The sequence below is a fragment of the Athene noctua genome, chromosome 1, assembly GCF_965140245.1.
Source record: "Athene noctua chromosome 1, bAthNoc1.hap1.1, whole genome shotgun sequence".
In the NCBI taxonomy this organism is placed as follows: domain Eukaryota; kingdom Metazoa; phylum Chordata; class Aves; order Strigiformes; family Strigidae; genus Athene; species Athene noctua.
Genome location: NC_134037.1, coordinates 167,984,486 through 167,995,304, shown reverse-complemented (window position 1 = coordinate 167,995,304; position 10,819 = coordinate 167,984,486). Strand labels below are relative to the sequence as shown.

Here is a 10,819-nt window from a genome sequence, read left to right as displayed (position 1 = left end):
GTGTAGCAAAGGTTTGTACCCAGCACATTAGTGTGAAATTGGAGAGAATTAAGAAAATGAAAGGCTATTCTGGTGCATGATTCCTTCTCTCTTAAAAAAGTTCTCTGAATGATGGAAAAAAAGGTAAAAAGATGCTCCAAAATGTGATTATATCTGAAAATAAAATTTTGTCTTTGATTTCCTCAGTGCATATCCCCACTAAATGCCCAAGCTTCCAGCACTGACAACACTGTATGGGTAGCTTGCTTCCTTTCGTAACTACCCTGAAAAACGTTTCAGGCACTGAGGAGGAGCTGGTTCCTTAGTTACTCTTGTTACAACTCACAGCCCTAGCCCTCAAAGTCTCTGATATCGAGACCATCATTTCAGAGTACTGCTGTTATTTAGCAGATGAGATGTCATGTCAAATTAGGGAGCTTTTTAATTTGCATACTTGATTCTAAGCATGTGCTACTGTGATAATCCAACTGGGAAGTCGCCGGGTCAGGGATCCACACGACCACCACTGCATCTGCTTAGAAAGGAACACAGTAGATTATTACTGGTCTTTATTATCTGGGTATCTGGATTCAAGAAAGAATGTCAGAGGACTGTGAAAAGAGGCAACATCTGGATGGTCTACCAACCAACTTGCAACATCTGGTTGCTGCAAGATAATAGCAATTTCTTCAAAAAATAATCTTTTTGCTGAGGACACCTGAATCGAAGATGCAGAATCTAAGAAAGCTTTATGCCACCACAGCTGCACCTACTAGGAACTGTAGATATGATGAGAAACTCTAAATACATACACACAGTCTGCTGCAGTGAGGGGAGCTAATGGAAAGATTTAAACTCACAGTCCCTGACAGGAAGAGTTGAGCTCAATTCAGTAGATCACTCTAATAGCAGAGGAAGGTACCGTTAACACAGGCAGCAGCTGTTCTCCCTCTGCTCGGGGGATTTCAATACCAGCTCTGTTTTGTGATACTTTCTTATGTTATCAATTTTTTTTTTAAATTCCTGCAGATGTAGGAAAGACAGACTTTTAAAATGTCACTACATTTTATATGAATAATGACCTCCCATAATCTGCTGAACAACTGCATATAAAATTGATATGAAAAACATCCACTTAGGTACAAGAAAAGCTCATGGAAGAAAGGCTTTATTTGCACTGAATTACACAGTGACAGTATCTGAAATTCTCTTTCTTGCCAACATAATACTGAAAATTTCCTGAAGAATTTGATGCACGAGAAAAAAGTTTCAGAATATGTTCAAAATCCACTTTATGAATGATGCCTGCTCCCACGATAACTTAGTTTCTGTGTATTATTTCTGTATACCCACACCAGAGTTCGTGACCTGCACAAGAGATCCCTACGAAATCCTCCAAGAAAACAGTGCCATCTTTGAAATGCAAATTCAGATCTTCTAAATCCTAACGTGATTTTTAGTGACAAAAAAATAAATCACCTACCAAGAGGCTCCAGAAGCAAAACCATGTTACTCCCTGAACACTGACTGAGCAAGATGAGCATGCTCACCCACTCATATTCAAATTTCATTCCTCCCCTTTGCTACCCCCAATTAAAAAAAAATTAATTTCACATCCCTAGCAAGTCTTCAGCCACAGACAGTATTTACCACACTCCAACCCAATCTAAGACTTGTAGATTTCATTTATGAAACACACAATTCTCCCTTAAAAATACATGTTCCCTTCAGCATGTCTGTCATGTAAAAAGAACTTTAATACAAGGTAAGTGGTGTCATTTTGTTTAATTTGAGAAATGTTGCTTCCTGCAGAATAGAAAGTTGGCAAATAACATGGAAGGGGGGAAGGAGATTCTGATGGATTCTATATGGAAAAAAAGTCACAGATATGAAGAGAGCCAAAAAGCAAAAATCCTGCTAGAATATGTCAAGTAGTGTAACTTATGAGAGACATCTGTCAAACAAAAGTGAAGGGACAAGGATGATTTAAAAGGCAGAAATTAATTTATTTATACATCATTATTCCAGACATTCAGTATTTCTTTGGAGAAAGCTTTATTACCCTAAGGCAGGGAAAGTAAGGATAATCTGAGATTGTTTTTTCCATCCACTGCTAGTCATGCAACTACTTTAACATGGATATTATCCTTAAAAATTGTGCGTCACATCAGCAGATATTTTCTCCATTTCAAGACCTTTTCAACTATAATGGCCAATGGATGAATCTTTCGAAGTGCTACTGTTGTGACAGTTAAGATGTATCCTGCTGCTGACTGATACTTATGAAAACAGGATTCTTTGAAATGCAGAACCAAAATTTTAATATTTTAATTAATACCAAGCTAAATTAAGATGTGGAAGATGTCTACTTCCTTGACAGCTGATCCTGGCTTTTAGTTCAGAGATACAGGCCTGAGCACATAAACCTTGAACTACACATTAATTCCTCTTTGCTCCCATTCTTCGTCCACTAGGTACAGCGCCACTGCACCTGCTATCCCTAGAACACATCTACCTTCAGCTTCTGAAAGGATCTTTAGTCTCTTTTTGCCCCCCTAGAAATGATTTGACACTGGTGCACTGGGAGGACTGGTTTCAGAAGATGTCTGCATAGCTCTCCCCAACTGAAAAAGCTCAAGAAAATGCTCTCTATCTCAGGTCAGATTGCTTGCACTCTGTAAGCTCTTCTGCAGGCCCCTCTCTCAGAAGGGGCATGTAAAACCCTGCAGCTGGGAATCAATCAGCTTCATATCAGCGTTTACTGGAGTGTGAATACGACACACAGGTAAAAATGTTTCCATTGATCCATATTATATTTGATACTACATCCTACATTTAACAATTTGGGTTTTGGGGTTTTTTTTATTTGCCAGTTAATTTTAGCACATTCTTTACCATGGCCCCAATGCCATCGAAGATATTATGTAATTCTGTTTCACACATAAATGCTGGGGTAGTCACGACCTTGTTTTTTGTATCCACATGAGCTTCGTAGGAGGGAGTTAAGGAAAACACAGCCTATGTCTCGCAGATGTTGTCTGCAAAATAAACCACCATTGACAAAACCTCACAATTTCACTATCCTATAAGAAAACACCTCCAAATATATTATACCGTCCAGCTGTAAAGACAGCTGCAACCTATAATCCAAGATACTAGAAGCTATTCTTGCCAGAAATACAAACACTGCAAGAGCAATCTCTGGGAATACTCAGAAACACAAGAAAAACTTAAAAAATTTACTTACCATAAAAACATGTCTCTGAGTACAGTTTAATTTCAGCACTAGACTTCACAAAAAGAAAAAAAATATCAGAGAACTGACCATTTGCAACTAATGCCAATTTTATGTGCAAATTCACTCAGTATTTACTGCATTACTGAGTCTCCAAGGGAGTTCTATGGCAATGACTGAGAATGGCTTCTAACTTCACAGTACAGAAGACAATGTTTCTAATCATCCACTGTATTACATGCCATGCGTGATACACTGTACATTCCCACTAAACTGTAAGTGGAAAAGCATAGATCCTGCATGTATTTGCTACTGTACTGACACATTACTAAATTGTCTCTCAACACTGAAATCAACAGGAAAGGATATAGTTACTTCTTTCACACAGTGCTTTCCTCCCAGTTCTTTAATGGCTCCTGCAGTCCCAGCATAAGGCCACTTGCCACCTTCCTCTTCTTCGTGGCCCACAGTTACTTCAGCACCAGAGAGAACCTTTGCTGCTAACACTGGTGAAATGCAGCAAAGACTGCAACAAAAAGAACTATAAGAGCAATTCTACAATGGCACTCTTTCAAAAATGGTTATAATTGAAAAGATTCAAATGGTCTTACAAATCTCAGACATTACAAGGCAAATTCCACTCACCATTTTCTTAGCCTCTCCTTTGACAAACACCTACACACACACACATCTTGAAAAACACACTTAAAAAAAAAATAAGCTACAACTGATACAAAACAGAAGACTCTTTTTCCAGTTCCAACAATAACAGCTGCACATTTCCACAAAACATCCTTTGTCTCCATGCACACACTATCACACAAATGCCCCTCCAACTAACATACATACCCAATAGGTTTGCCTGCTTTGTGGAAGTCTTTCAAGACACGTTCAACTTCTCTGTTCACCTTGCAATCTTTCCCATCAACAGCAAAGGTAGATCTGCCACAACAAGAAACTTTATACATACCTCATTATTAATCTACAAATAGAGATGCCTGTCTGCCCTGAAACTGGCTCTCAATGGTCATACCAAAGTTAATAGCTTATTATATATCCTTAAAATGCCTGTAGTTCACCATCAATGCTTTAGCCAAAATGCCTCACTTTTTAAGGCTTTGGTATGTCACCAAGTTCCTTCACTTGATAGAAACATCTAGAAATAAGAATTATCAAACCAACTTTCTAGGATTACTAAGAAGTGGAACAACAATGTTTTCAAAGAAGAAGAATACATAGAAGAAAAGGGAAATAACATTCAGGTTTCTCAAAGCCAACAAAATGCCAGGTCAACAACAAGATAATCAGTATTCCACAAGGCTAACAAATTTTTTTTGAACTTTTTTTTTTTTTTAAACTAGCTGTTGTTTTATTGTTTCTAATGCAAGAGGGGACTTTTTGGTAGGCAGACAGAGAGAAACAGAATAATAACACTAGGAACACCTAAAACTATTGAAGTTTTAATTTCACTTCCCCTTCACAGGCCCAGAAAGAGTCACCACAAGGGTGGGGGAAAAAGGACTTCTTGTGCATTATCTAAACTCCAGAATTCTCACCAATATAGTTTGGAAAATTTGAAACAAGACAATGCCACTAAGAATTATGACTGGAAACCATCACGAACAGCACAACACTTTGAAAGGAGTTTTCCTTATTAAGTAGTGGTTACATACGTAGTAAATAAGGCCATTTATTGCTTCCCGATCTTATTATGTGAATCTGTTGATTATAAATAGTTGAACGTGAATATGCTTAGTCATGATAAACTAATGCTTAGTTGCCACTCACAAATTTTTAGCAGCTCCAAATCCACCAGGGAATATCACAGCATCATGGTCTGCTGTAGTAAGCTTAGCCAGGCTTGCAATTTTACCACGAGCAATCCTTGCAGATTCCACTAAAACGTTCCTTGAAGAACCAGAAATAAAACAAAGAGATGAGTTAAGCATTTGCACACAGAAGAGCTTAAAGAAAGTTTTGGCAGAGGAAGAGGAGGGATAGGAAGGGTGGAAGCAAGAAGAACAGTGGTTCTCAGTAACTGAAGCTGTTGATGCTTCTGAAATACTACTACTGGGAAACACAGGCATTAAGAGACTGTATACAATCAAGTCCAGAAAACTCATTTAAATTTTCTCTCCGGCCAGCATAAAGCTACTAAAGCCAGTCAGTGAAGTGCAACAAGTGCAGTTACAGGCTACTGTGTCTGAAGAATGTCTAAGAGACTGAGACTCAGCAGTCATGAGAAACACATTAAACTCAGACTTTACCTCGACTCAGCTTCAGCTGGTTGACCTTTACTGTGGTCAATGACATGCATCTGAGGAACATCTGGAGCATACATCTGAACCTCAGCTCCCCCACGACTAAGGTGTACCAGTATGCTATAAAAACAGAGATAAAATGTGCTGAAAACCTTAGAAGAGAGGCTTTAACTGGCCCCTAATTCTTGCTACAAATATTCTACCACCTGATTTTGAAAGAAGAGGAAAACTACACATCCTACCAAAGCATACTGAGCACGTAGGAGCAAAATCCCTGTATGTAACGCCAATGTGCAACACAGAACAGAAAGTCAGTTTGGCGGCAGGGTCAGGTAAATTAGAGACAAATTTCTTTGTTCAGTGCTCCTATGCATTATGCCATAACCAGGAACAATAAAAAACTTCCTTTCTCATTGCAAGTCCCCATTATGGAAGTCCCATGATTAACTTACCTATGTGTACATTTAATCTAGGCCTAGGTGAAACTTCTCTTAGCAATTAACACTGAAAGTTAATAATTCAACTTGAGTATTAGAATTCTGTTAGATTTCGCCCCAGGAACAGAAACTCAAAGTGACTATGAAATTAAGTCTTTACTTGACTCTTTTGAGATTGATTCTGGAACTCCGAAATTCTGTTTCTGAAGGAAAGAGAGTCTCTCTCAAACTCACTGCCCTGGCATCACGTGCACTGTGGTGCACCTTTGGACAATCGCTAAGTACTGCAAAAACATGGCCTGAGCTCCCAACTATGCTATGAAAAAAATGTGAAGCTTCATCATATGTCTTTCAGGGCAATTTTGATGGTGCAAAACTGAGTTCAGCAGACTGCTGTAAAGGAGACTTTTTTTGGAGCCTACAGTTTCCTAAAGCAACTTACGCTGAGGCCTCATGGATTTCTGTGCCATCGTAAACACCACAACCAGACAGGACCTGAAGTGAGAAAATCAAGAACGTGTTTCAGGTGATATAAAGCTTCCTACAGGATCTTTCACAAGCCTTGTAAGATTAAAAAAAAAAAAATCAACCCAAACAACAAACCTCCCTCCACTGCGCCCAAAAACCAACTTAGCAACAAGCTCCTTACTAAGCCAGTCAACATCATGCTATTAGCACTGGTGTTGCCATCTGACATACTGCAGAACCGGCAGTTACTATTTATAGCTCCCCATCACAGACAGGTCTCAGAAATAACTAACATTTATTTATTGGCTTTTGCATTTTTTCCTCAGAGTTAATAAACTGACATGATATCTTAGGTATGTTTTTACTGTGCACACAATGGGTGTCATATGTCTATTTATGAAGTGTCCGTACCCATGTGAAGTATTTTCTCATCCAGACGCGCACCAAACAGAAGTGGGATAGAAGTGCACTTTGAGGTGGCACTTCAGATAAACTATCTTACCTGCTGCTGTATTTTGTCTGAGGATCCACCTCAGACATTAATAGCTAAATCACTTTTGATAGAGTTATGCAGTATTAGCCATACTTTGCCTTATCACCATGGCAAAAATACTTTCAGTTTGTTTATACACACTGGAGAATAAAAAGCACAATCAGCTATCCTTACGTGGGTGGAAAGAATCTTTCACAAAGTAGAAGAAAGGAGAAATAACATTTTTTAAAAACCCTGGGAAAAAAAGTTAATTATAAGAACAAAACAAAACCAAAAAAATCCAAAGAATTATCCAGTTCCTGAAAGTATTTATATGAACTCCGGTGGGTTTTTCTTCTTTGGTTGTTTTGAAAGAAAAAATCCAGTTAAAGAGGATCCATTTATTAACTTTACTCTCTTCCCTCCTGGTTTTATCTCAGTTTTTAGAAGCTTGAAAGTTTTTAATCACAGACACATGAAGAGAAACTCACAACTGAAACTATCTTAGTTAGAAACACTGGACTCAAAGGGGCTTTCAGATCACAACACCCAGTCCTCTGCTCTCACAGATATGGCATCCTACCATCACTTCACCAAATTAGTAAAATCCGTGAATGTTCTCTTGACCATTGTTAATCCTAACTACAGTTTTGCTGCTCTGATATTTAAAAATGGCCTTCTACTTCCCAATTTTTTACTTTACCTTTAATTTAGTCTGAATAAACATAGAAGCACTGTGCTAAAGTTATCTTCTGTAAGCAGAAGAACATTTTAAAATGTTTTTGAAACTCACTGAAACCGAAGTACTAAAACACTATCCTCTTCTGTTATTTCAGTACCTGCTTGGTGACAAATCCATCTTTTACCATAGTCAGAAATTTGTGTCACTGATGTCAACAGTAACATTTGTTTTCTACTCTCTGTTTAAAAGCTGTGATTTGCTGAAATGACAGCATTCCCGATAAGTTACCTTTTAGACATCTGGACCAGCATTCTGCCCATTCCTGAGCCAACTCTGACCCAAACAAATTTCTTCATGCTGATAATGCCTTCTTATTTCTTCACATTTTATGCTGTCAAGACTATGCAAAACCTGAGCCTCAAAGATTGTCACTGAGCTCCAAAACTGTATACCCATTTGAGATGCCATCTATAGCCTAAATTTTCCTTTGGCAACCTGTAGGTCCTCCATCTCATTTTCTTTTATATTTTTAACACGCTTTACCTCCTTTGCGTAGAAGGGCATAACGCAATTAAAAAATTTTCCTGTTGTCCTGGTTTTGGCTGAGATAGAGTTAATTTTCTTCCCGTAGCTGGTACAGTGCTGTGTTTTGGATTTAGGATGAGAATAATGTTGGTAACACACTGATGTTTTAATTGCTGCTGAGCAGTGCTTACACTAAGTCAAGGACTCTTCAACTTCTCATCCTGCCTTGCCAGCAAGCAGGTTGGGGGTGCACAAGAAGCAGGGAGGGGACACAGCTGACCCCAACTGGCCAGAGGGATATCCCACACCACAGGACGTCATGCCCAGTATATAAACTGGGGGGGAAAGCCGGCTGGGGACTGTTGCTGGGGAACTGGCTGGGCATCAGTCAGTGAGTGGTTTAGCAACTGCATTGTGCATCACTTGTTTTATATATTCTAATTCTTTTATCATTATTATTTTCCCTTCCTCTTCTATCCTATTAAATTGCCCTTAGCTCAACTCATTACCTTTACTTTTTTCTCCCGATTCTCTCCCCCGTCCCACTGGGGGGTGGGGGGGGGGAAGTGAGGCAGCAGCTGGGGGGTGTTTAGCTGCCTGCCCGGTTACACCATGACACCTGTACACTGCCAGTACCTCCCCCACTTGCACTCTAAATTGTTTCAACTCCAGCCAACTCGCCAGTAACAACTATAGAGAAGCCAGCTTTTACGCGTCTCCCACTCCTGGTCTGGCTCGCTCCAAATGACTCAATTCTAAACAGCTTTATCTTCTCCGTCTCAGCTTCTCCCAAGGCCTCCTAGCTGCCGCAGCCACCGGCCGAGTCTCTCCGCGGTGCGACGCCAAACCCTCCCACCCCCACCAGCCCCACCGCCGGAGCCAACCCAGCTGCAGAGCCGCCCTTACCGCGAGGGGGACAGCCGGGCGGAAAAAAACCCTTTCTCCTGGGAACTGCTGCCCCCCCTCCCCAGCCCGCGGCCGCCGGGGCCTCCTCCCGGCGCGGCGCGGCCGTTACTCACCACAGCGACGCGGGCGGCGCGGAGGCGTCGAGCGGAGCAGTGGAAGGAGGCGAGGCCGCCGGGCGCTGCCCGCCGCAGCGCGGTGCGCAGGGCCGGCCCGCAGGAGGCCAGCATGGCCGCGGGGGGTCGGCGGCGGAGCCGGGGGCCGGGCGGCGGAGCAAAGGGTCAGCGGCGGAGCGGGGGGGCCGGGCGGGCCGCTGGGGGCGGGCCGGGCCGCGCCGTGAGGCCGCTGCGCCCGTGGCAGCGCCCCCTGGAGGCGGGGAGGGGCAGCGCCCGCCCGCGCTGAGGCCTTGCAGGCCCTTGGTTTAGTGGTAACAGCGGTAAAAAAGGTAAAACGCGCATAGAAGCAAATCCTGGGGACTTGTTTTGAACACAAGCCTAGGAGCACCAGGTTCCTTGTGAAGTGAGAGGGGGTACCCAGAAGGTGTGCACAGCCTGAGCACTGGGACACAGCTCAGTACCGAGAGGCTTCTGAGACTACCCGTTAATAGGGTCAACAAACCAGCATACAGGGACAGCTTCCGTTCTTTTATTCTAGGATGTTGTGAAACAGCATATTGCTTTTAAAAGAGAAGGATAAAAGAAACATTTGCCAGTGACGAAAATTGGCGCTGTTTAATTTATTCCCCTGATAAAAAGCTTTTTTAAAAAAATCCTCTATTAAAGAAACCAAGCTACACCTAAAGAAAGGCAGTCCTATTGAAATACCTATAGACATCTATATATATGATCAGATCTAATAAGCCAAGATGCAAGTTTGCAGATGTGGTCTCAGCCTGCACCAGAGGACAGTAGGGAAACTGCCACTTCAGAGCCTCACCCCAGCCCCCATGGGCAATTACCAGACTCGCAGGTTATGCCAACAAGCACAAGGGTGGGGATGAACTTTGGACCTACCAGACTTAAAACCTGGTATTTAGTTTTCATTATTTTGCCTATGAATATGGAAGAACACACTGGAAAACAGTCTTTCATGTGCATAATGAAATTTGTCTTGATTACCTAAAAGCTTATTATAGATCAAGTGAAATGACTATCACACATCCTTATCTCATATACAAGAACTGATGCTACACTACTCTCAAGGCTTTCACCTTCTAAAACGTACTTTTTGTGAAGTTTTAATCTTCAGAAATGTTTTGAATGTGAAGAGTAAAATAACCCCAAAACATATTCTAAGATATTTTTCTGAAAGGCCACATTTTCTCCATAGTCTCTGTTTTGTAATATTGTAAATCGAAGACACAAACACAAATTTAGGGATCAAGTCGGCCAACTTCATAAACCAGCACAAGTCTTATTTACAGAGCATTAAGCTATTGCTGCAACAGTCCCAGAGTAATTACAGCCTGTCTGCTGTGGGTCATATATCTGGGGAAAAGAATAGGGTCTTTAAAAAAAGCATGCATACAATGTATATGAAAAACAGTAAAAAATATTTAAGAAGTAACAACTATGTTACAGATCAGGTAACACAGCTATGTTTTTCATATTATCTTAAGCACTTCAGTTCTACAAGATAGATTTTTGTGTTCTTGCTGCGCTACTTCCCTACCCACCTTGGCGTCCCTTCTAGCAAAGGCAGAACGCCTACTTCCCACCATGGCAGGAGGAGGCAGCAGAGGGGTGGAGAATGACAAGTAATTCCAAATCCCATCATAATATCACAAACTTCACCCCAGCCTAGCTACACTTTCACACTGCCATGAAAATGTTAGGAGGCAAGGGGCACCAGCAACTG

At 41.3% G+C, this 10,819-nt stretch overlaps 1 protein-coding gene across 2 annotated transcripts; it reads right to left on the bottom strand.

Moving 5' to 3' along the window:
* Positions 1–1,964: 1,964 nt before the first annotated feature.
* On the bottom strand, positions 1,965–9,268 carry GATD3 (glutamine amidotransferase class 1 domain containing 3). Of its 2 annotated transcripts, XM_074904599.1 has the most exons (7): positions 9,079–9,268; positions 6,355–6,407; positions 5,482–5,595; positions 5,003–5,122; positions 4,064–4,156; positions 3,584–3,740; positions 1,965–2,970 (listed from the first exon to the last, which is right to left on the bottom strand). In XM_074904599.1, the coding sequence occupies exons 1-7, from the start codon at positions 9,190–9,192 to the stop codon at positions 2,842–2,844; spliced, it is 780 nt and encodes a 259-aa protein (XP_074760700.1). In that variant the 5' UTR covers positions 9,193–9,268; the 3' UTR covers positions 1,965–2,841. The 2 variants fall into 2 exon arrangements, with proteins under 2 accessions (XP_074760700.1, XP_074760709.1); XM_074904608.1 differs by lacking the exon at positions 4,064–4,156.
* Between the last annotated feature and the right edge of the window lie 1,551 nt (positions 9,269–10,819).

Excerpts from the sequence above, each read along its gene's own strand:
- GATD3 (XM_074904599.1), bottom strand. The coding sequence starts at position 9,192 with ATGCTGGCCTCCTGCGGGCCGGCCCTGCGCACCGCGCTGCGGCGGGCA. Across the intron at positions 5,123-5,481 it reads CCAGCTGAAGCTGAGTCGAG|GAACGTTTTAGTGGAATCTG; the intron begins GTAAAGTCTGAG and ends TGGTTCTTCAAG. Across the intron at positions 3,741-4,063 it reads AAAGCAGGCAAACCTATTGG|TCTTTGCTGCATTTCACCAG; the intron begins GTATGTATGTTA and ends TTTTTGTTGCAG.